This window comes from Anser anser, assembly GCF_964211835.1.
Source record: "Anser anser genome assembly, chromosome: 3".
NCBI classification, from domain to species: Eukaryota; Metazoa; Chordata; class Aves; order Anseriformes; family Anatidae; genus Anser; species Anser anser.
Genome location: NC_139722.1, coordinates 121,275,891 through 121,302,316, shown reverse-complemented (window position 1 = coordinate 121,302,316; position 26,426 = coordinate 121,275,891). Strand labels below are relative to the sequence as shown.

General features: G+C 40.4%; 1 protein-coding gene across 10 annotated transcripts in view; it reads left to right on the top strand.

Annotated features, from left to right (window-relative positions):
* KIF16B (kinesin family member 16B) overlaps positions 1 to 26,426 on the top strand; it is a 158,143-nt gene that overhangs the window by 126,780 nt on the left and 4,937 nt on the right. For 5 of the 10 annotated variants that reach the window (XM_083829140.1, XM_083829138.1, XM_083829128.1 and 2 more), the window contains one exon: positions 14,253 to 14,336. The exons of the other annotated variants lie outside the window; for them this stretch is intronic. In XM_083829140.1, coding sequence (XP_083685266.1) covers positions 14,253 to 14,336 — 84 coding nt within the window. The remainder of the gene's footprint in view (positions 1 to 14,252; positions 14,337 to 26,426) is intronic. 10 annotated transcript variants of the gene reach the window in all.

Sequence of the window (26,426 nt, the reverse complement as noted above, 5' to 3'; positions counted from 1 at the left end):
CCTGTCTGCTTCCAGCTATGCTGCCAGTTGCATTTTTTCCTTAGATGTATAGATGGTATTACTGACATAGCTGGAGTCACGAAGTTATTAGGATAATTTTAATTCACCACCTGATCAAGAGGATTATAACAAGTTTCTCTTGAGGTTCGCATGGCAGGGTTTGGGCAGGATATTACAGGATTGTCCTCTGTTCATTTGAAACCTCAGGGACAATGAACAGGTCGATATAGGTTGCAGGTGCTGCTGCATACTGAGAATATTTAGATGTTTATTTTGATTTTGCTGTATTAAGCAAATGAGTGAGTTGTTGTCTAAATCAGATTAAGGTACAGGTGATTTAACTGGTGGAGGTGCCATTCAGATAGGGCTGAAGTAGTCTGAAGGACGGAAAATCTCTTGAAAAATCGTTTTCTGCCTCTGTATTTGACAACAACAGATGTTGGGTGTTCTAACATAAGCTTATGGCTTACAGTTTATCCAGCTGCTCTTGAAGAGTTGAAGAAGAGGTGTATTTTATGCTGAGATACTGACTTATTGTCCCAGCTTTTGGGATATAAAGATTAAAATGAAGCATGGTTCCTTGCTTCCATAGGCCATATTTGCCTTTGCTTTAGAGATGAATGTCTTCACTTAGCACTTGAAAGCATCTACTGCAAGTCTTCAACCCTGACCATCCCACTAGAGGATCCTACACACCTGCCAGAGAGCAGCAAGATCGGGGCTAATCCACGAGGAAAGGCAAGGCAGGAGCTTGGGGTGGCTGCAGCACAGGCAGCGGGGCCTAACAGCCCCGGGGGCAGTCCAGCAGGACCTGAGCAGGGAGCTTGTAAGAGTGTCAGACATCATCTAGCAAGAGCAATTAAGAGGTCAGGTCCAGGGTCCATCCATAGTGGACCAATGACTGGTGAAACATCAAGGGGGGACTGACTGTAACAGCAGTGATCTGTTGCAAATATCCCCCTTCTTACCATACAGTGCTTTAGGTAGAAAGGTTAAAGGGTGAATTGCTTACCATAAGAGGCACTTCTTACCTGAGGGTCTTTTGTAAATATTAGTTTATCTTGTTCTGCTAATGAGGTTTAGGATTTGCTATGGTGAAAATAGTGTTCTGTTTCTTATTTAGAAATGAGTTGGCTTTGGAAGAAAGGAAGAAAACAAATTTCTTGGCCTTGCATGGCCAGTAATACAGTTTGTTTCTAAATGAGCGACCTTGGGTTGTGTGTTCACAAGGAGATCTTCCTGTAAGGCTCTTGGGATGCTTTCTTGACTGCTGTAAAGTAAATAAATAAAAAATAATAATAATGATAACCTGGAAGTGTCTTTTACCATCTGTCTGTGCAACACAGAGCATAAAGAAGGCTCCGTCTTACAAGAGAGAATTTTCTATCCCACTACAGAGCCCAAAGCAAGAAAGCCCAAGCAGTAAAATTTATTAGACATCCCTGCGTGACAAAATCAATAAAATACAATCTCTTATGGTTTAATATGAAAATATACCTAAAGAAGCAGTGGCTTTCAAGAAGAATATTGAGCTGGAGATACAGAATTGAAAATGTCAAGGAGAAGAAAAGTAAAGGTAGAGGATGCAGTCTGGTTCACTATAGGGCTAATTTCAGAACCAAAGCCAGAAGTAATAGTGCAGAGGGCGAACTGTGTGGTCTCCTTTAAAAGACAAATGCCATTATGCGGATGTCTGTGATGCAAGTGCCAGTGAGATGAAAAAGCACACCTTTCTGTGGGTTCAGAGCTTTGGGAGCCAATGCTAAAACATGCAATTAGTTCGTAATTATCTATAAATGGCTATGAAGCTGTGAATGATAAAAGGAATCAGAGCTACGTTTCTGGCCAGTCTCTTCTGAGCCGAAGCTATTATTTTCTGTCATACTCAGTTCTATGTACTGTTGGCATTAATGATACTTTAATGACTTGTGGTGTACAGTGCTGTTGGCAATGCTGAGCTGAGGTTGAGTGTAGACTGTATTTTTTATGAAATACTTTAAATTTCTTCCAGTCTTCATCTTAATGCTGCATGTCCTAGTCTTATTACGCATTTTTTTCTGGGGAAAAAAAAAGCTACAGCAATGATTTAGCAATATTTTAAATCCTTAAATTACTTGCTGCACTTTAAGTTCTAACTCCAATTTTACTTTTTTTGAATTGGAGTATATAGCAATACACTTCTTAGGTCAGCCCAATTTTTGACTAGTACCAAAGTTGTTATTAATAGTAATTGCAAACTACTGTATTTCAGGGGTTATTTACATATTTGGAGCAACGTAATTGCCATTCTGATTGTACCTTATGTGTTGTAACTCATTGTTATGTATGTTGGATAAAAAACAACACCCTTACAGTCTTGTACCTTGCCCCTGCTCTCCAGGGTTACTGAAACCTGTGTAGGTGCAGCAGCAGCATTTGTACTGCCTCAGTGGTGTAGGGCCTGCTGGGGACACAAATACCGGTCTTGTAGAAATCGGCTAACAGAGAGTAACTGGGAAGTTGCTGACGTGTCCCAGCCCCGAATACATGCAGTAGTTAAACATATCCCATCTTCGACCCCCCCCAATAATGATGCTGACTTCAGGATCGTGGCATTTTAGTCAAGTGTGTCTTGGAGCTTTTGCATATGTAGGGTATACGAGGATCTTGCTTTGTCAGCATTTCTCATCAAGTGTGCGATGAATAAATTGTGGTATGCTTGGAAACAAATATACATCCTCAGTCACCTCCGTGACACTAGGATCTCAAGAGGGTAATGAAACAGTAGCAGTGGTCTTTGTGGTCCCCATAGCTGCTTTTTCAAAATCCTTTGAAAGCAGCCCCCTAAAAATGTATCTCTTGAGTTTATTGCATTTAGTTATCAGTCATTTTAAGCTTCACCTAGTGACAACGCTGATAGTGGGGGAAAATCCCTAATTTGTATGAGGTTTACAGCTTGTTTTTAATTCTGTGATAAAGCAGCTAGCTTTATAGTGTCTGTAAGAGTAGATATAAGTGAAAATTTATGTATAATCTATGTGGCTATAAACCACTCTCAGTCTTGGAGGGGGGAGTCGGTAGTTGCTTTTAAACTTCCCATTTGCGTACTTAGATGGCTCTTTCTCTGTTTTTTATCATTTTAAACGACACAGAAGGCTAGCTAACTTCTCCTTGTAATCAGTCCTGTTTGTTGTGAGAGTTGCAGCTTTATACCTGTCACAAATCAAATGCAGAGGCACACTACGTATTTGTTTGCAGGTATATTTCTCTGTGACAGCTGTTCTTTAAGACCCTGAGATCTGCCATTAATTTTGAGTAGTCAGGAAGGCATCCATCTAGTCAGCAGTAGAAATTACTGCAGCTCTTTGATGAGTTTTCATTATTAGCATTTCTCAAAGGCAAGGGTGACTGAAATTTATGGCATCAGTTGGTCACACGAGACGGGGATGTTTCATAAACGCTGCCAGATGTCACTGAGATGAGCTCGTATGCAAGAAGCAAATCATTTCTGGAAGAGCTGTTAAAACTGCTACAGTGACTTCTCTCTGAACGTGCTCCTGTTGTGGAAGCCAAAAGGCACAGTGGCTTCTTGGGGTGCAACCTGAGTGTCCTGCGTGGGGAGCGGCCACGGCTCTACCCAGCCCCAGCACCCCCGTGCCTGCTGCCCGTGCTCTCCCCTGGCGTGCTGGTGCAGGGACGCCGCCTTAACCTTGCTAGAAATCCCAGCGGGAGGATAATGAATCAAATCCCAAATTATTTTTGAAAGGTAAATAAACCCCGTACAGAGCACCAGAAAATTCCTTTTTCTTCTTTTTGAGAAGTGGGATTTGTGCCACATGTTTATGAAGATAAATCAATGTGTTGAGCTTTGAAGATGTGACCTTGCACACCCAGCAGTTGTTGCCATTTCTTTAAAGAAATAAACAAGCACCATGACCTGAAACTACACACAAAAAATAATGGTTAGTTTGCAAAATCGCAGGCTAAAAAGGTAGAGAGTATGTTTTCAACTTGTCCGTGGGCTCTGTAGGTCAGCACGTACCTTTGTGTTAGAACGTGGTCTGCCACATGGCACTGGTATTCTTCCCCAAAGATTTCTATCTTGGAATAAGGAATAGACAAACAAGGGAGCAAAGCCAAGGTAGCCAGGGCACGGCATATATGTAGATTTTTTAATCCAAAAGATATTTTCCAAATATATCTGAGAAGCATATTTAACTATTTTTCATTTGGTTTTGGCTGGTGTACATGTGAGATAACTATATCCTTTTGGTTGATGTATGCTGTCTCTGCACCTTCTTATTCTTCCTACCTACAGCCTGCATAGGAAACTTAATGCATTTTATAGCCACCTGGGCCAATTTTTGTCCCTCTTCCCTTTGTTAATAATTCTCAGCTACGCAGGTAGTGGTTTACATTTAGAAAGATGCCCTGGCCATATTAATTTCCAGTTTTCTTAAGAGATTAAAATTCCCAGAGAAAACAGCGTAGTTTTATAGTGCTGTGAAAGGTTTGCATGAACAGTGATATATCCTATCACTCATTTTTATAGTTTTGTAGGTATTCTGTATTTAAACGCTATCGTACTGCTTATAATGAACAAAACGATGAAGTAATTTGTCAAATATTATATTCTGCATCATTTATGGCTCTATTTTGGTGTGTTATTATTCCGACTAGTCTAAAAATTGCTTTAAGGAAAGTAAAAACACCTCTGTAATGCCAGGTAACTTCATTGGCTGCAGTTAATTTGATTTTCTCAATAGCAGGCAGTAGACTAAATGGAGTTAAAATAATGCAATAAATAGTGGCATCCACGTCTCACCGTAGCTTCAAAAAAGCGTATTGAGTCTAGGTCGACCTGCTTGAGAACTCTTGAACAGTTTTGGTAATTACGGATGATTTTGATAGATAGGTGGGCTTGATTCAAAGACGGTGAGCCACAGTCAGCAAACTGCAAAAGAGAAACTTGTGGAGTTCAATCCCACTTGGCAATTTTGCATCGTCAGAGGGAGGTTTTGGGGAAGTTCACAGGAAGGTGAATTTCTTTTTTGTGTACTTATCCCTCTTCAGTGATGAAATTGAAATGTTCTTTGGAGATGACCGTCTTTGAGGATGGTAGCTGGAAAGGATGCCAGGAAGATCTTAAAACTTCAAAGAGTTGAAATTGCTGTGAAGGTTACCCAGAGTTAGAGATATCAGGGTTGTGGGAACCCGTGCATCCTGAGAAGGTGCTCATGGACTGGGGACTGTAGAGAGGATTGTCCGGGGGGATAGTCATGGCATCTAGACTTTGAGGGATGTCAGAAGAGAACTGCATATGCTTATGGGAGGGAACATAAGTGATAGTGCTTCTCAGCATGTCTTAGTGCCAGTGTTGCAGGGCAATGATAGAAAGCAGGAAGAAAATATTCTTCTCATGCATGTGGGCAAAACAGCTTCCTTTTGGAGAAAAGGTTGTTCTGTAAGAGGATGGGAAACTGGATTGGGACATAAATCGTACTTGAGACAGAGAGAAAAATAGAAACTCCAGTGCATTGCTCTGCAATACAGTCTCTCGTGTTTTTCAGGAGGAAGTTATTTGCTGACTGATTTATTTAGGATTTTCAGGGTAGATTCCCTCAAGGGAGGAGGGAGATGCTCATTCCTCCGTGCACGTCTGAGTGAGATCCAGATGTTGCAGCCTGTAGCAACAAGGAGAGGTGAGAACGGAAAGCTGGAAACCTGCAGCTCCAACGGAGGAGCTGAGAGACAGCAGGGACGGGCCTGGAGCAGCTCCTTGGGTCTCAGAAACACTGCAAAGAGCTGGGGAGCAGAGGGGCCGGAGCAGAGAGTGCTTCCCTCCAAGCTGGTGAAGGACTGGCTGTTAGGCTGGTGCCAGGGGCCCTTCTGTGGCACTCCTCTGCAGGATCTTGTGGGTAGGAAGAAAGTTGCGTAAAAGCTTCTTCCAGTTCTGTTCCCTGGTCACTTGAGTTATCTTTAGTTTAGGAGGTCGATTATCCTTGTTTGCTTGTTATAGTAAGTGGTGGCTTTGTTGCTGTTTAAAAGCTGCTTGTTCTCTGAGGAGTTCGCTGTGTCAGAAGGTTGACGTGAGTCCACCTCAGAGCTTTGGCGATCCATAGCTGCTCAGGTGTCCTATCTCTGAGATTTCAAATCTCTCCTCTCTTCTGGCAGATAGCAGAGAAGAAGGTATGGGAGTAGGAAATTTGATGTAGCAAATGGACAGTGGAATAAGAAAAAAAAATAGGTAAAGCATAGTGAAAAAGACAGCAATAATATAGAGACGTCCTGGGAAGCAGAGAATAACACATTGGAAGAGAAGTAAATGGAAGTTAAGAGAGAAAATCGGAAATGGAAGAGAAAAATAAGTGACAAACTGAATATCCAGAAAATAAACCTATGGTTACTCCCTCTCCTCAGTTAGTTGACAATGGAAGTACTGTCTTTAACCTTCCTGTCCTCTGAGGGCATCACTTGCCTATTGCATCTGTATCAGTGAAACACTGTAGGGTTTACGTGACTGTGAGCTACGTTATTATTTTTTGAATAAGGGTAAGTTTAGAATTTTATTGGCTCACTTTTGGGAAAATGTCATTTAAGCTTCAAATATTTTGAGCTATATAACTTGAAAATGTGACTTAAGTGGCTTTTAATTAATTCTGTTTGTTTCTTTTTAGTGAACAGTACATGTTCAATTGATTTGTTTTTGATCTCCATTAGTTTTTTTTTCAGAATTTATAAAATAGCCTTTAATGTGTTCATTAAATGTTCGCTATTTCCCTTTGCTTAAGGCTGTCCTATGAAATTGTATAGAATAGGTGATTTATTTCAGACAAAATACCAGTAAAATACAGAAGCTAAGCTTTTTAAAATCTTGTTGCCAAATTTCTAAATATTTAGTGCAAGTTCCTAGTTAAAAATACAGCTTTTGTCCAATTTCTTTAGAGTCTGGGAGTCTTAGTACATCTTGAGAAGTTGAGGCTTAAGTTACTTTGTTTAAACTTCAAAAAATGAAACTAGGACAGTTTTTTCCTTCATTACTCCCTGCAAAATCAAGTCTGGTGCAGCTGCCACACTGGCTGCAAAACCGTGCCACATTCTTCTCTTTGATTTTTCTCATCTGTGACAGAGAATTCTGGTACAAAGGATCAAAAGTCAGACATGCCCTTTGAAAAATGAGAAAATTCAGAGTTGTAAAAGTAACATGAGAGTTAAAGAAGACTGACTTTTTAATTTAATAGTTAGCATTTCCTTAATTTTCTTTTTTTCCCCCTTTTCCCCCATTTAAATATATCAAAACACTGAAGTACAAAGAGAATTTGGGATGAAAGATTAAAGATGACTCAGCCTCCATCAATGTCTGCCCTGTTTTTCTTCTTAAAAAAATCTTTTACTATATTGTAGGCACTAAAACATAGATTTTACCCACCAGAAATAATGAGAAGTTTCAAATCCTGTAGATTTTTGCTTGATGTAGGAAAATGGCACTTTTTTTTTTTTATGTTTAGGCAGCATAACACTTTGAACAATTTCACGCTTCAGAAGTGACAAGCCTACATGACTGCGTTATGTGGTATTTTACTTTGGTCCACTCTGCATTGAAATACCATCTGCAAAGTACTTTGCAAGACTTGCATTAAGATGTTATGTTCCACTGTACCGTAAAAGCCCTAAACCGAATTAAATCCAGCAGGTCCCTAGCAAACTTCCATTAGTGTCAGTGAAGAGTTTCCAGCTGAATATAGAGGATACCCTTATACTGCTGACAGTTTTGTATCCTAAAGAGCGTGAAATGAATATTCCAAGTCCCAGGCAAAATCTATTACTGTATCAGAGCTTTCAATTGTACTCTCCTGGTTTCCAAAAGGCCAGTCCCCAAATTTGCATCTCTTTCTGGGGCACAGTAGTTGAAGGCTATGAAGATGCATGGTTTTACTTTAAAAGTGTGTGCTTCCGTGTATGTGTTTATAGTTATATGCTTGTCCTGGAGTTAATTTTCTTCTTAGTAGCTGGTATGGTGTTGTGCTTTGGATTTAAGATGAGAATAATGCCGATAACACACCGATTCTTTAGTTGTTGCAGAGCCGTGCTTAAACAGAGCCAAGGACTTTTCAGCTTCTGGTGCTGCCCTGCCAGCGAGGAGGTTGGGAGGGGACACAGCTGGGACAGGTGACCCCAACTGGTCCATAGCAGTGCATGCTAAATATTCCATACCACACGGCATCCAGCTGAACAATAAAACTGGGGGGGTGGCTGGGGATGGGTGGGTGCTTCTCAGGGGGACTGGCTGGACATCTATCAGCAGGTGGTGAACAATTGCACCGGGCATCGTTTTGTGTATTCTTTTATCATTATTATTATTTTCCATCTTTTTCAGTCCTATTAAACTGTCTTTATCTAAACCCACAAGTTTTACCCTTTTTCTGATTCTCTCCCCCATCCCACTGGGGTGCACGGTGCTGAGCTGCCAGGTTAAACCGCAACAGTGCTGTTGCCAGAATTAGGTGAATCTTACAGTTGTATATAAGAAAATACAGGTGACTAAAGAAAGGGCACTTGCTGTTCTGCCAGCTACTCTTACCAGCATTAAATGCTTGATGATAACCTAGTTAAAACCAGTCTCTTGGCTGAAATGTGAGAGCAATACAGGAACTGAATAATCTGTTTGTGATTTGCTAGGATAATACTTGGTTGGTCTGAAGCACCTTTGACTGGAGGATTGGACCTGGGACTGTCTGAATTTGATTGCATTAATCTCACAAATACTATATCTTGGTAGGTAGGTGTCGTTTCTTGGAGATGAGGTTGCTGAGACACAGACAAATAACATGCCCCCAAGTAATACAAGACCAGAAATAAAGCACAGCTTTTATTTATTAAAAAGAAATTAGGGAATAAATTGCAAATGACTGTTTGCCTCTCCTGAAGTCTGCTACTGCCTAGCAACAATTGCCAGATAGGATAAACATCATTAACTGTAAAAAGTTCAATGCCTAAAAGACATTAGGAGTGCTGATATGCAGTCTTGAGGTCTCTCTGTACTGTTTTAAAACATTATCTTTTTTTTGCATTTGGGGCCTAAGGGTAGTCCCAGTCTTGCCCATGGTATGTGTATGCATACATGTGCCCACTGGTTTCTGTATAATGCAATTTGTGTTATTGTGGTGCTGTAGTTAAGTGTGGTAGGGAAATGCTTCTGCAGCCAAAACAAAAATTAGAAATCTTGCATACTACATGCAGAAGCTTCTCAGGAAATCATTCTAGCTCACTGTTCCTGTCAAGCTGGGGAATATGCCTGTTTATTTCCCCTGACAGAAAACACATCACCTCATCAGCAACCCTAGAAAATGACAAAACATCCAAACTGAAGGAAAAAACTGACTGCCAAACACTTTCGTTGCCACTGCAGGAAGGGGGGGCTGGGAGAGGAGGGCCATGCTTCAGAAATTTCAGGAAAGTAGAATAATTTACCTTATCACCTCTAGTGTCCCGCGGTTACGCTTTATATTACTGCAAAACCCTCATCTCTTAGTCAAGGTGTGACCCTTTAAGAGTACATTTGAGCTAGAGGGTACGTGGTCATTTAATTTGAAAAGAATAATTGATACCTCTGAATCTGGAGAATGTGAAATTCTTTTAGTGTTGGAGCTGAGGCAAACGTCTCTGTGCAAAATCTATACCTACATATATCTTACATACTGAAGTAGTAAGAACAAATGCAATTTGATCACGTACTGTGCTGTGTGTATTTACCTGTAGCAATGGTAATTTCATTTGAAGTTACCATGTAGCTTCTTGAAGGCTTTGTAGCACTACTAATAACAAAATTCGATGAATTTATTGAAATATTCACTACTGCGATTTGGCTTAAATGAGTGAGGTATGAGAAACTTCAGCTGAATTGTTGATTTTCTGAATTGCACACAATTTGCTTCATATTCTGAGTCTTCCTGTCAAGTGGCACATCATGGTAGAGAATATTTATAGGAAATTATGGCAACATTTATCATTGCATCAATATATTCATATTACTGGACTGCTTTTTTTTTCTTTTTGTAAGTGAAAATTACGACAAGATGAGAACATTTTTATAATCACTGCATATTTCTGGAACTCTTGCACCAAAGTATTTTTCCCTCACACTGAAGGACTAACTTTATAAGACATTGACAGAGATCAATGGTCCATATGTAAAAGTACATTACTTCTGGTAAACGTATTAATATTGTATTTTTATATAAATATACTACAATAGATCAGCTTCCTATGACAGTGAAATTACACAGCCACATAATTACATAATCCACATTGCTGCATAAACAGTTCTGGTTCTTATGTTGCAAAGATAATCTTCAGACTGTGAACTGGGTGAAAACTGGTGCTGTGATGTCTGCTTAAGCATTTGGACAGTCTGAAACTAGAGCCTAGAGAGTTTTGGATGTCTCCTTTTTGTTTTGATGGGTATTAGGTTCTGCAGTCTGACTGTTTCTGCTGTAATGGCAAATGAGGAAAATTAAGTTTGCAGTGTATTCTAAAGAACACATTTGCTTTTGTATCTCGTGTGATATTTGGCATATAGTGGAGTAGGACATATTGGAACAATTCAGAGCTTCCAAGGGTTGCTGAAATGATGATGAAGTTTACGGTTGGAGGTTTTGCTGCCATGTAGTTGGGAGGTCATCTGGCGTATGACAGAAGTGGCCTGCATTTTGTTTGTGTGATGGGCAACTGCCAATAGTTTGGCCAAGAGAAGAGCCAGAGAACCCTTGAGAAAGACAAAGCAGCCAAGCAGGGACATGGAGTTATGCCAGCAGACCCGAGGTTGCGTACCTTCTGCATCTAGCCCACGTAGAAATGGTTACTGCAGTAGATAATTGGTTATTTGTAATGCGTCCTGTGCAGGATGTAAAATCTTTCCAGGTACATACATGTATGTGTAGGTATATTCTGTACATGTGAGTATTACAGACATAAGTAACATGCATACGTGTTCCAAATACAGTTTGGCACAGTGGCATTCTGACCTGGATGGTAAGTTTTTGTTGCATATAGCTCACCAAGACCAAATTATTTTGGTCCAGATGTTGATCAGCAGTGAAATAATGATTTTCGTTTAGGTTCAGTTGTAACTTGAGGTGTTTTAGAGCCAGGTTTACTGGCTGAGGCCTTTCTTTTATGTATTAGATTTGTCTGTGGTAATGGACTTCTGTTGTCTGGGTTTCATAGATTTGTGCATTGGCATGATTTGGAAATTAAGGAACGTTAAATCTATGTGACCAGTTACTTTTGTTAGAATGAGTTTCATAGAATCTCAGAATGGTTTGTGTTGGAAGGCACCTCAAAGACCATCCAGTTCCACCACCCTGCCATGGGCAGAGACACCTCCCACTAGACCAGGCTGCCAAAAACCCTATTCAGCCTGGCCTTGAACACCTCCAGGGATAGGGCATCCACAGCTCCTTTGGGCAACCCGGTCCAGCGTCTCACCGCTCTCATAGTAAAGAATTTCTTCCTAACAGCTAAGCAAAATCTACCCTCTTTTCATTTAAAGCCATTGCCCCTTGTCCTATCTCTACACTCCCTGACAAAGAGCCTCTCCCCAGCTTTCCTGTAGGCACTGGGAGGCTTCTGTAAGGTCTCTTTGGAGCCTTCTCTTCCTCAGGCTGAACAACACCAACTCCCTCCGCTACATTTTCATAGGAAAAATGCTCCAGCCCCTTGATCATCCTTGTGGCCTTACTCTGGACTCTTACCAAAAGGACCACATCCTTTTTGGGGGCCCAGAGCTGAACACAGCACTCGAGATGGGGTCTCACGAGAGCAGAGTAGAGGGGGACAATCACCTCCCTCGCTGTGCTGGCCATGCTTCTTTTTTTGAGGCCCAGGACACTTCTGGCTTTCTGGGCTGCAAGCGTGCATTGCTGGCTCATGTTGAGCTTCTCATCCACCAACACCCCCAGGTCCTTCTCCTCAGAGCTGCTCTCAATCCATTGTCCACCCAGCCTCTATTTGTGCTTGGGATTGCCCTGGCCCAGGTGCAGGACCTTGCACTTAGCCTTGTTGAACCTCATGAGGTTTGCATGGGCCCACCTGTCAAGGAGTTTAGCAAGCCTGGCTGTTTTTAGAAAATACAACTAACCATTTTTCTCCTAAAATATATTCAGAAAGCTAACAGCTTTGGAAAACACTTCAAAGGCCATTGCCCATCCCAAAGTTTTGTTGAAGTAGTCCCTCAAAACCTGTTAAAATCAAACTTAATTTAGATACAGAAATCATTCTTGGTTTCAGATGTGATACCTTGCTTTGTCTCTACAGAGTATTTCTGAGGAAGTGGTAGCAGTAGCTTTTTTTCATTTGTACAAATTGGCCTTTTCTTGACAGACACTGTTTTAAAATTCTATAAATAAAGTATTTATTAGTAAATAAATTCAAAAACAGTCTTCCTAGAGCCAGGAGGGGATTGTGGTGGTAGTTGTTTTACCTTGTTTGTTTCTAGCAGTTACATGATTCAGTACTACTTAATAAAATATAATTTCTGCAGGGGTGGGATTTTGAAGCTCTTGAAAATATTAGCACTGATATTTCTGTATAGGTTAAGGAGTGAGTAATGCAGTGAAAATAAGTCCCAAGGACATAATTACAGGATACTATTTGGCTGTGTACTGCTTGTCCTGCCAACATGAAGAAGCAGGCACACAGAGAAGAATATGATTGGAAAAACTTGAGAAATATAATTGGGGCATGTTGGCAAGACTGATGCAGAACAGACATCTCTTCTGGTGCCCCACATCACTTGATATCGCTCATTTGAAGGTGTCTAGACACTTCTATAAAACTATCCAAGTCAGAGTTTAACCAGACGGTGGGAATAAATTATTTGTATTGCAGAATTCCTTTGTATTTTAAGAAAGGTTACATTCAACGTTAATGATGAAGCTCCTCATTTAATTCGGTATACTTCTGCTCCTTGTAACCAGCCGTAGACTCTCTACAGTCCTATATGTGGTGATATACTAGAAAATGATGCATCTTGTTTATTATTTCAATATCATCAGGTAGCCTGGGGAATTCATGCAAGAGGCATTTTTTACACAGGGGTTCTGCCTGCAAAACAACTCCAGCAATAGCACTGTAAGGTTGCGTATTTCCATCTTATACCGTGAAAGCTAGAAAGAAATTGTTTTCAACTGCCTTAAAATGCAAACACGGACTACGTGGAGAGGACTTGCTTTCTTGTACATCGTTCCCAGCAGCAGTGGTTTAGCAGACAAAGTTCATTGGTATGTGTTACCGACTGTTGAGTTGTATGTTTTCCAGATACAGCTGGCTGGAATTAGTTCAAATGTTTTGTTTGCTGATTTACAGGGAAGGAATAAAGTTCCCTTGCTTTCTCCTCTACTAGAGTGGCTTGCTACAGTTCCTACAGAATGAAAAAGAAATGGAAAAACAGCTTTGAACACCTCTGTGTTGAACTCCTAAAAGGACAGATCTGAACAGTCATTTTTAGATGTTCTGCTCCTGCCTTGTTTTCATTTTGATTGTGTTAAATAGGATTTTGTTTGTTCATGTGGATTCTCTTTACAAATTAAACTATTGCCTTCCTGCCTGGACATATATTTGAATGCATTTGAGCTATGGTTGAGTTACAGCTCAGGAAGTCCCTCTTGCTATCATCAGAGCTGCCATCACAGTGGATGTACGTGCTCTTAGCCCGTCCCTGTTGTGAAGGAAGCTGTCACGGTTTAAGGCTCCATGGAGATTCCTCAGGTTGTGCGCAGGTGTCAGCTGGCACCTAGCAGTGCTGCGTTCCAGAGCATACTTCCAGTGATAGTTTTTAAATGCAAGGATATTACATTTATGATCTAACATAAGAAAAGATGAACAAATGAAATGGCAATACAATTGGAGACCACAGTTTTTAAGAGACTGAATGCAGTCTTTTAAAAAAACTTCCTGAAGAGATCTTTCTACCTTCTTAGTAGGTGTTAAAACATTAGATTCAATTTGCAACTTCGTAAATGTGACAGTCTAATTCCTAAATTTGCTTTCTGTCACTCACATATGAACAAAATGTGTTGTTATTTCAGCTGTGCTACAGACCAGATCATAATACTGTCGGTAGAAATGTATAATGGGATATTTGCTAATAGCATATACTGTAGCTCATGAATATTTGACTTTTTCTTCTTTCCAGACGCTTTGTAGTTTTAAAGAGAATTTTCTCATTTTAGCCTGTCATTTATGATGCCAATTCATCCTTTAATATCTTCTAGCTTGCTACTTTAGAATTCCCTCCGAAGAAGCTCTTTGGAAACAAGGATGAACGAGTGATTGCAGAAAGACGGAGTCACTTAGAGGTAATGGCATCTTCCTCACAGCCTTCTGAAGTGTATTTAGGTGGAGTACTATCTGCTTGACCAGCAGAAACCACTCCCGTACAGTCATAGTTAAATAGCCTACTTGTAAGTACGAAGTTACTTGCTGCTTCATTTAACACAGGAGATGGCAGCAGTAGATTGCAAAGTAATGAAATATGCCTTTAAAAAAAATTAATCCTAGTCTGGAAAAAAGCAACTCTTTGGAGATGTTCACAGGAGGTACATTTATTTAGTGGGGAAAGGTTGCGGATGAGGTAAGTGTTCACTGTAGACAGATGGTCTCTGTGCAAGACGAGATTAAAAAAAACTTGCTGCTTTAAATGCAATTTGTTATCTGAAGATTTACTATTTTATCATGGTTACTATATCCAAATATCTCATGACAGAAGGAAAGTGATATTTAGGCATCTCTGAGCTTTATTTTGTAACCCAGCTTGGAGTATATTTTTTTTCTTTGAATTAGTTTTAAAGCTTCATTTTATGGTGGACAGAGTTACTGAGTTTGAGGGTTTGGGGTTTTTGTTTGTTCTATAGTGCTGTGTGGATGGCACAATTTTGACTCCTATCGCACTTTAGGTCTTTATATTTCCATGCTAATGCGCGTATTATTGCAGCCCAGGGGCAGCAGGTGGGGTTTTGGGAAAGAAGAATAGGTGGGAACAAAGACTAAACCATATACCCCACAACTGTTTTGTAGCCACATGGGGATTACCTGATCATGCAAGTCGTAAAGAATTACTTTCTTTGTAGAGCTGAAATAGCATTAAGTAGAGCTTTAGAGAAATTAATATAAAAGTAGATTGCTTCCAACTGGGATATTTTCTGGCATGTTTTGATTTTTTCTATGTACTTCACCTTTTCTTTGATCCAAAAACAAAACATCCTCCCACTGACTTTTGATGTGAGGCTGTCTTACATATAGCACAAAATGTAATCTGTTTTTTGTTTCGTGTCCTCCATAGAGGGCATAAAGGCATGGCCGCATTCACGTCTAGTACTCAGTTTGCATATTTTTGTACCAGTAAGAAATTTAATCCCTTAATCTTTCTGACCTTTCATTGATTTCCTAACCGACTTTATTGTAATGTTTCTGAATGTTAAAACTGCTGTGTAGAGTGATGCTTTGATCACAGTCATGTAGTATTTATGGCTCTCTATGTAGCCAGTTTTTAGCTTTACATTATGTTATATCTATTTTAGCTAATTTAAGTCATTTAGAACTGTATTACCTATATATTTTGCAAATACTATAATAAAAATATATGAGCACTGTTTACATGAATATGTTTTGCCATATGCTGGGTAGTACAGTGGGCCATACCACTCAGTAATCTTGGCAAATCAGTCAGCATTGGAGAAACTCTAGGTCTCCAATGGTCAAGAGAAAGTTATATTGAGGACAAGGAGCCAAGTAAATATTACCATTCCTGACATGAGGAATTTGATGGAATGAGCTTGTCGTCATTTCCTGAAAATAGCAAAAATGCCTGATGTTTGGACCTCTACTCCTGGTATCTTATACTTTTTTTCGTTGTGCATTTTTGCAGTAGTTTGCTCTGGCTTTGCACTGAAGGTCAGTAGCTGGTGATCTTCAGCTAACATAACTGCAGCCTCCTTGCAAAGCAGTGGAAGAAACCACCTAACTAGTGATTGTTTCCCATGAAGTCTTCGAAGACTCAAAGCACATCTTGAATTATACTGGGAAACTATTTGGCAGACAGAGAATGTGTGATAGTGCACTATGGCACAGGCACCGGTTCTATTTAAAATGCCGTCTGTTGCTTTCTCATCATTTTCAGTCTGGGGTGAACTTTGAGCATGTTTCAGTAGACTAACCTGAAAGTAGTAATGGATGGATTGCCTCTGTAAGGGACATGGTTTCTTGGCCTTTTGAACAGGGCACATTTCTCATGTGGAAACTGGATCAGGTAAAGGGTGAGGAAGTCAGACCTTGATAATGAGCAGAAACATGGCTAGCATGCATTCAGTTGGTTTTCGTACCCCATTCTGTGCCTTGATTTGCTGTAAACACTATGCGATGGCTTGTAGACCTTGCAGGTGATGTTAATCTAGTAATTGTATATAGTACAAAAGCTTATTTGATTGTTTCCCATGGTTAGGCAAGAGTTAATGACCTAATACAGCAGTTTTAATAAAAGCAAAGCCCATCTTCTAGACCAAAAAAAATTGTGTGTTCTTACCTGAAGTCTGAGCTGACCTTATTGACTAAAAATATATGACAGTCTGACAAATACCAGTCTAATAATAGTGTTCTGAACAAATTTTCTGTGTTGTAAGATCATTAGTAGAGCTGTCATCCCTGTGGTGGACAATAAAGAAATTAATCTCCTCTTCCAGTTTCTGTATTAGATCTTTGCATATCTTGAATGGGCTTTGTGTTGTTTTTCCTGGACTTTTTAGATTAATTTTGGAGTGGGATAGAACAGCTTTGACTAGTCCAGCACGTTCCAGAGCAGCATCCCCTGAGGAACAGCAGTTTCTTGTTCTAATTTACATTTTTTCCAAGTACGCACATAAATGAAATTTCAAGATGCAATATGCACCTCTTTAAGGGATAAAACAACCGAGGCTGTCATTTCAGTCCAACAGCCCGTCTAAAGTGTGTGCTGAATCGAGCAGTTGGTTACTGAAATGGTCTCGTAGACTCTTCTCCTTATGTCAAGGCTAAATTGCAACTCACGGTCTGATCTGGGAAAATGAGGCAGTTAGACTGGGAGTTGCAGGAGCAAAACTACTCTTCAAAATTAGCTAAATGTACAGCAGAGAACTACTTCTATTGCACGCATCTAAACAGCTACTGTAATTGCCTCTCTTTGGGTCTAGTCAGGGAAATTTTTCTTGTGCCTAATTATAAAAGCATTTGCCCAAAACGTCCTTTGTGGGACCTGTAGCAGTTTAGGAAGTTTTTTTTTTTTCCTACACTGCACCTCTCGGGTTCTAGCCACAAGAGGAGCAGAAGTACTGAGAATAGCAGGAGGGCTTTTGTGGCACTGCTCAGTGCAGCTAGAATAGGGAAGGGGGTATTGGGTGCTGCTGGTGGGGTGTTGCTTTTTTTTATTTATTTATTTTTAATATTGCCACATAAATTACCTTGCTTCAGCTTTAGTTCAGAAGTGGGCATGTTACTTCATTGTAACAGGTATGATGTTAATTTGAGTAGAAGACTCCAGAAAGCCCCCAAATTATGAGGATTGTGATTTAAAATCACAATGAATGCAAAGTTTAGGTAAAACATTAAGTTACTTGTTTATCCTTTTTATCCTAGCTGGTAAAAATGCTTAATAACCAAAAGCTTCACAGTATGTTGTTGGTAAGAAAGCACATTATGCATATTTTTTTGTGTGTGTGAGATGAACCTGTAGAGAAAAAAGTCTTTGATCTCTAGCGTGATACATATTTGCAAAGTAAACACTTTTGCTTTGGTGCTTGTTGGTAGAACATAAAGTCTTTTGACCAATATCTCACATTTCCATAGAGGTTTTGAAAAATAACAGGCAAGTTGGCACAGGGTTTTCACCTATACATCATGAGAGAAAGCACCTAACCTATGTTTAAAATTACCTATCCTAAGAGCCTTGTTGCAATCTATTAATTTAGTATTTCATCAGGGACCTGTTGCAGGGCAAAACTCTAAATTAATTGTTCCACAGTCTAAAGACTGTAATTTCACTTCAGAGCCAACCTTGCTTGATTAAATCTGCCTTAAATGAAACAGCCAAGAATTCTTCTGATTAAAGTTAATGAGTAGAAGTTAGTGTGTATCTATCCTTTCATGCAATTAGAAACCAGTAAATAAGGATATAGGATCCTTTTTTTTCCCTGGTGAAATCAGATGTATACCTCCTTTTCTAGTTTATAAGCAAAAACTTTGTAAAGGAAGCACATGTCATAGGAGAGATATAATTCAGTGCAGGTATCTGTTTCCATTTTATCTGCAGAATATCTTTTATTACTGGGGAAGTTACTAGGTCTGTGGATGACAGTAAAAAGTTTTCCTGAAATCCCCACTGCCCTGAACACTGCATTTTTGTATCATAATCATTCCCCTGCTTATTTTTTCTTCTTCTCTTGGACTCATGCTTTGTAGTAGTAATGAAGGTCAGTATTAGCCCTGATCAACCATTTTGCAGCTAGGAAAACTGCACAAGTAACTGTCTGAGCTGACATAACAGATGGGGTCATGTTTCCTGACCCCTTATTCAGAAGTCTTGTAGCCATGGGCCCACTAACCTTCTTCTCTAGTCTTGCTTTCATCAGTGTGCTCAGAAGAGCATGATTGTTAAGCTGACAAAATTCCAACAGGCTGCTGCTTAAAGGCAAACAAAACAACCCCACAACACAAACCTCAGCCTGTCTCCTCTCTGTTATTGTTTTTCACTCTCTGTCCCCACTGCTGCGTTTCCTCAGGTATGTTTAAGGGGCAACAGGCAAAATCCCTGACTGGCGATGCACCAGCAGACAAGCATGATGGTTGGTAGGAGGTGTGTTTCCTTGTGCTTCTCCTTGCAGAGCTCAGGGAATGAAAATAAGTCCACCTGTACCAGCAGAGTAAAGCAAATCCTCTTTGAGTTTTGAAGGAGCACATACATCTTCCTGGCATTGTCTCTGCCTTTTTTTAATACTTTGAATCTCTTTAAAAGATTGACATGCTCAATTTATTTAAAATTAATAACACAATTGTCCTTAACCTCGTAACTTTCTGGTGTCTGATGATGAGTTTATCAATGATAGGTGTTAATGCAAGAGGCAGAAATAAATCTTGTATGAACTGCATAATTCAATTATCCTCTCCAAGCTGTAGAACTGGCTGGTGAAAGCATCACAAGCACTGAACTGACTGAACAGAAATATTGCTGTTTCCTCTGGTCAAAATTAAGCTTCCAAATTACGATTCTTTAACTTAGAGGCCAAATGCTCTGTTTTGTTTTTAATGTGTATTATGACTTGCCTTCCTTTGAAGGTGATAATTTCTAGGGTTTTCCGTACACAGCTCTGAAGCTAGCCTCTCCAACTTGTCCCTTTGAAGTGGGGTTCTGCTATTTTTGCATGACTCTAAGAATCCAGTTCTTAAGGAAAACACACATCAAACATGAATTTGTTATTGTCATTCAAATGTATTACTAGTTTCAGAATTAACACCTCAGTGGCAACCATCAAAAAAGACATTTGAGAAAACATCTCAAAATACTTGTCCACAGATTTGGGCAAACTGAGTATGTTCTAGCCAGTTTAAGTCCTCATTTCTTATGGTTTTCCATAGAGTCATGAGGGCAGAAGCATTTTAATGAAACTGTAGGTGATTTGTCATCTGAATATTCAGTATGAACTTCATGAGTACATCCCACCAGCCTTTGTTTCACAGTCCATGCCTTAACCTGTTTAACTGAGACAACCGGCTTCATGGTAGTTCCAGGTGAACTGGAATTTCTATTGGGGGAAAAAAAAAATCCTATCAAGTGGGTTCAGTAGGAGTTTCTGTTTCTGTTTGATTTTTCTTGATGCTGATGCCAGTCACAAGGACCTTTCTAAGCTACTGATTGTGTGTCAGTTCAAAGTGATTATTAAAAGGAAATTATTAGACTCCAGTATCAGCTTACAACAACATCCCTAATACCAAAGCTTTTTAAAAGAGCTTTAAAGCCAGCTGCTCACCAGCCTGGCTCTTGCAGATTGCATGTTTGCCTCTGACAGTGCAGTTGTAAATACTGTTCTTAGAAGCATCTCAATGAGATGGACTTCAGAAAGCATGCAGAATGTATTTGATAATCATTGAAAGATAAAAGGAAGCTTTTCCTTTTGTTGCAGATATGACTGCATACCATACAACTGCTATTGCAAAAGCAGACTGCTGCAAATGTCAGCATTTGATAATCCTTGAGAAGGTTGTTTCATACCTGTAGTCTGAAGTACAGAATGCTACATCTTAGAGTGATGATTTTAATTTCCCAGCAGAAGAGTAGGGGAATGCAAGAGGATGTAATAGGAGCACAGGAAGAAAGAGCATAGACCTGTCCACAAAGAGAAGAGCACATGTGTTTGGGGAAGGGGACCAAATTGTGAGTATCAGTTAAATGAAATCCACGTCAAGGACAATTTACTGGATTAGGTATATTCAGTTTGCACCAAGAGCCTTTCATAACCTCTAGTAACTGTTTAAAAATATTTTTAAACAAAACTCTCTGCTTTTCAGCAGCAATACTGAAGTCTTGCCTTGCTTGCAGATAGTAAAACTTTGCAGTTAACTATTTGAGAACAATTTCCCATGTCGGGTTCGTGGCCTTCAGTGCGTCATTGGGACTGCTCAAGGCACCTGGCTTCTCTTCTTTGAAGTGGCAGCCCTTGCAGAGCAGCTGCAGAAACTCTCAGCAGTAAAGCGTTTCATTTCATCTGTTTTTGGGTGTCACTGCTTCTTGTGCGAGGCTGTGTTGGCTTCAGAAAGTGAATAATGATTTTAGTTTTACTCATCGATTATGTTCTCTACATATAAATAAGTAGAGATTAGGATTTTGCATGTGTCAGCAGTTGATCCCATACCAATAAAATCTTACTTTGATTAAAAATCATAGAATCTCAGCCAGGATGATAGCAAATGAAAGAGGCTAGTTTTATAATAGCAATAGAAGAGAAAAACGATAGTTTGGAAGAAGTGTAAGCTTGGATTGTTTTCTGAATGTGTTCAGTTCAAGCTCTGATCAACAGGCTGCTAGACACAGAAGGAACACTAAGCATAAGCAGCCCCTTGGTCTCATTTGCTCAAACTCAGCGGCTCATTCAAGATCAGTTCCGAAACCCTGTTTTGCAGAGTTTGCTAGAGGTAACTCTCATGTAGTGTACATACCCCCTTACAAAAACTTCGGCATTTGTTTCTTCAGATGCATAACTTCAGGTCCCTACCTCAAAAACTGGATCTTTTGTGATAAAATGTTCATCTCTGTTTCAAATAAAGAATTAAATAGGATGTATGCAACTCATGGGCTGTTTTTCTTTCCTTTTAGAGTATCAAAAAATAAGAAGGTATGTTGATGATAGAATCGTAGAATGGCTTGGGCTGGGAGGGACCCTAAAGATCATCTAACTCCAACCCCTCTGCCACAGGCAGGGACGCCACCCACATGATTTAGTTCAGGATATGTGACAGCATATAGCTTGAACTCTAGTTTAGCTCCGCATCGCAATGTGTTTTACTGTCAGTTCTGAATAAATTTCCCAACATCCTGCTACAAATCACATTTTGTAGTGGTGCACCTTGATCGGTCTTCAGTAATGGCTCCCCACCTCCAGATGTGAGTAGATGAATAAAAGGAGCGCTCGACCAAGGACGCTGGCTTGAACTCGGTGCTATCCCTTTTCAAAGCAAGCGTATCAGTCATCCTCCAGCATCTGATTTCACCAAAGGAAGCAGAGGGTGATGCATGTCAAGTGCTTTGGTAGCTGTTTGCCAAGGCCACTCCAGCAGATGACACGCTGTCGCTGCTGGCCCAGGGATGCGTGGTAAAATCAATTCCGTTGTTATTCTTTCTGAATAGGTTTTGACAGGACTTGTTTTGACTTGTGCTCCGGAGAAAAGATTGGTTTCCCTCACTAGCCAGGCCGTTTACTTCCAAAAGAAGACTCACGCTGATGGAGCACCTGTAAATCATAGTCCTTGCTGGCTTTCTTTTTTTTTTTTTCCAGCCTACAATTCAGTTTTCATTGGGGCTACTTAAAGCCCATGAATATAAGCTTTTAGCATGCAGACGTTGTAAGAAATATTAAGTCCTGTGGATTTTAAATGAATTTCAGGTAGAATAAGATTGTAATTTGGGATGTGGACTGACTTCAGCAGTTAATTCAATTGATGCAGCATAATAGTAATTCAACATAATGTGCTCATGCCATTAGACTTGCACAGAAAAATGCTCTAAATAGCTATAATGAATAGTTTGGATTTTGAAAACCTAGGAGAGCAATTTCACCTTGAATCATAACTGGCATCTCTCGGAATGCCTGTGCATTACAAAAATTCAAAAAGGTGTATGCATTCAAGTAAATTCCAGTGCCACCCTGGGTAAAATTAAATTTTAGTGGCACTCTAACACTTCTGGAGATGCAGTGATAAAATCTGCTCTCACCTAGATAGCTACGGAGGAAACTGTAACCCTGCTTCAAGGAATCTGCAAAACACTGTGCATAAAAACACAGGGAGAATTTTCCAAGGGGCTGAAAATGCAAGTCTTGTGTGGTGTTTTTTGTTTTGTTTTGTTTTGTTTTTTAATTGGAATTTAGGTATTGGAAGAGCTTGATTCTTACCGGCTTAGTTCCAAAGCCATTTAGGTACCTCTAACCATGCCCAGAGGGTGGTGTGGGTAGTGTTGCTGCTTTGCTCTCAGCTCTGGGTTAAGTCCACTGCCAGCACGGGTTGCTGCAGCATTGGTGGCACTGCTGTGACTTACACGAGCCAAGAACACAACTCTCCATAGTTCACTTTTGTAGCTCCAACAAAAGCGACAGCTAAGCTCTTCGCTGTCAAAGGAATATCCTATTTTTATAGATCCAGCACTTAGTCATGTTAATATCTGGGAGCATTATAGGTAAATCCGTTCCACAACAAAAGAGCTACATTCCATTTTTTGGTAGGAGCTTTCAGTCTTATCTCCTCCTATCTAGCTCCTTAACAAACAAGTTGGGTCTAACAAGTTAAGAGTTTACATACGCATATCACAGTCAAATTGGCAAGATATTTGCTAGCTTATTAAAACAAACAAACAAAGACACAACTGGATTTGCCATACTCCTACTATCTGTGCTAGGAGAACCCCCTAAACGCTGGTTTCTTTGGAAACATCGCCAGCTGAACCCTGCTGCCTGTTCTGCAGCAAATGCTCTGCTCCCTGGGCAGCTGTTTGGCTGCTGCTTCTCCAGCAGCACTTGCTCCTGTGCTTTCAGGTTTTCTTTCCTCCATCGATAGGAGAACGTTACAGTGAAGTCCCTCAGGGAGGCATCTGTAAGTTTAACAGGGGTGTGCTTCTGTTCTGGGGGCAAATTGGTGGTGTGTGGGGTGGAAGTTGTATGTGTAAGGTATAAGGCATGCAAAGACAGGTGGGGTGATGCTGATTGGGAAGGTCTTCATTTCTGCCTGACTACTCGGTGTTATCCGTAAACAGTCTTGCCTCTGATTAGGCCTAATCAAAGTGAACAGTAAGGGTTTGATTAAAACGAGTCAGTCCTTTATTCTTCGCTTGTATAATGTGAATCCAGTTAATCCAGCCCTGAGCCTAATTAATGTTTGCCAGTCTGAAGCAGACAACCCTCCCTTGAATAGTCTGACTAACAGTTGTGACTTGTCATTTTTAAACATTTGTGAATCTGTCTTCATTCCCCTGAAAAATCGCCTTGTGCTTACACAAGCCATGTGAGACTAGAACAAGGTCTGTGGTACCTACGGGACAGATAAATTCTGGAGGCATTTGTTATCTCTGACTCCTCAAGGAAGCTCTGCAGAACTTTGATAGTGTCTAGGACTGGAGTTTTTGTAAGGAGAATCCAGCCACCAAGGTCTTTCTGCAAAAGATACTGGCCCAGGTGATCATGTCGTAATTTTAGAAGCTTTTGTTTCAAATATTTCACAGCAATAAGATCCTTTAGGCAGAAGGTAGTCTCCCAGGCGCTGAGTCTTTTTCTTACTGCTATGAAATCACAGCTGCACATAAAGACCTGGGGGGTGTGCAGGAGATGAATGTGTACGGGTACAGAGGTGACATCAGGTACTTCCTGAAGGGCCTGAAATATAACTTCAGATACAGGATATCATATGCTGTCCTGCTCACATATTATACTCAGATCTACTTTATGATACCTCACCACATATGTCAAGCTGTTGGGAAAAGGAACTGAAGCCCCATATTTTCTCTTTTTAAATACAACAACAGCAAAAAGCAAAAACAAAAAGCAAACAAAAAAAATCACAGAGGACCAAAACGCTTGTGAGTAATTATATCTGGTGAGTGGAGAATTGAATGAATCTTGAATGGCTGGAGGTGAAGATGTTAATCGTAGTCTCTGTATGGTCCCCAATACTTCTATGCCGTTGTACTCCAAAGCAACGGCACCTCGTGTTTTATATTCTTGCTGTCTGCCAATTCTTTCCCTGCTTGTTCATATTTAACAAATCCAGAAATTGATCTGAAACTACTTTTAGAGAGCAATCAGAGCATTTTGCTGGCAATTACTCACACCTAATTAACCAGTTAGCCTCAGGATGTCCCTAAGGGAAGGGGAGATCGTTTTAGTGGCAAACGCAAGGCAGAAGCTTCGCTGTGATGAACTGAGCCGTGTCCTGGAGGACCAGGCTGTCCTTGCAGACCACAGAGGGAGCCTGCTGGGACTGCTGGCTGGACAAAATGCCTCGGGTTGGACAGCGTGAATACCCCTCGCTGGATAATGTCGGCATATTTGGCATACGAGAACCTGGTCCCTCGGAACTCAGTTCCTGCAGAAACTTCCAATATTTTGGCTAATGGCTTTCCCTGCCCTCCACTCTTGACCCAGATAATCCAGTCTTGTTGGTGTTTAAGATGTGCGTGTCCCAAGTGAGGCAGAGCTAGCCTAGCTTGCCATCCTTTTGCCAAGGGTTCCTTTGTTCTGCGCTCTCCCTGTGGTACGGCTGGTTGCAACCACAGCTGACCTCCCTTGGCAGCGTGCTGATTCCCTCTAACTTCTGCCGGTAAGGAGAAGGAAGGAAAAAAAAGCCATGGAAGAAGCAGATCCAATGAAAAGTTTGAATCCTATTTTTTTGGGCAGACCTGAGATCCATTCTCTTCAGATTCTGTGTATAGTATCGCCGCAGACAGGGCCCTCTGCCAACCCCACGTTGCCACGAGGCACCGTTTCCTGTCAGGGTCGTTTAAGCCAGGCTTTTTTTCTTTGCCGGTAGGGATTGTTGTTCGTGATGAGAGCTGGCGTTTCTCTAGCGTTTCGTATTTGAAAAACCACCCTGGAAGTCTTTTTTTCTCTCTTCCCTTCAAGACACCAGTGGAATGGTCTAAAATAAAGAAAGCTGGTTAATTTGGGAAACAGTCCCCAAACGCTCATTTTCCTTTGCATGCGTCCAACAATTTCCTTCTAGGCGACAAAGGCAGGAGATAGGCTCTTATTTCTACACAGTGACATGGGGCTCCCTTTGCGTGCTTTCTCCTCTGAGCAGATCTTTGGTTTTGTGATGGCAGATTGGCAGCTAAGCACAGTCCTGTCTGCTCATTTGGGACCAGATTCTTCCTCAGGAATATCAGGCTTTGGTGAATATCCCATTTGAAATCGCTGGGACTAATTGTAGTATAATACAGTTTTTCAGAGTCAGGGAATATGCTTCAATCTGTCTTTTTTTTTGTAATCAGCTATCTATCCTATAGAAAACAGCTGTTGATACCTGCATATGCTCTGCTCTATGAATAATTCAAATCAAGATTTGATTTAAAGCTTGCAGCACTTAACACTAGTCAACAGAATAATTACGTGATTGGTGCCAAGAGAAACTAGCATCTCTATTAAAGGGAGAGAGGAGCCGATGCTCAAAGGTAGATGAGCAAGTTAATTATTCCTGCCTGTGCCACTGACGACCTTCTGTGACCTTGTGGCAAAGATTTTCACTGTCAGATTGATGTGTAGGTGTTGAAGGAAGGGTGGGGAGAAGAGGCTATTGTTTCAAAAATCCCTGAAGCCTTGTGAGGCTTACCTTTATTCCAGTTTGTGGTGCTTTTAGGCCTGTCAAATATTAGTGATATTTATTATGCTAATTGTGAAGTGTTATATTTAAAGAATTTACGACACTCTTTTTCTGGGTGAAATTGGTAGAAACTGCAGTAGGGGAAGGAGCTCAAAATTTTTTCACTTTCTGGAAGTACCAGAGTTGATGACTTTTTAAACAAACCAAAGTTTAATGAAAAATCCAATTCTTCCTAAGCTCTGCTATTGGTCTCGGAGGCTGTCACTGTTTGTAATGGATTATGAGAACAATGTCATTGAACTGAATTCCCCTTCAAAATGCCACAACTGAAAGGATGATAAGAACGT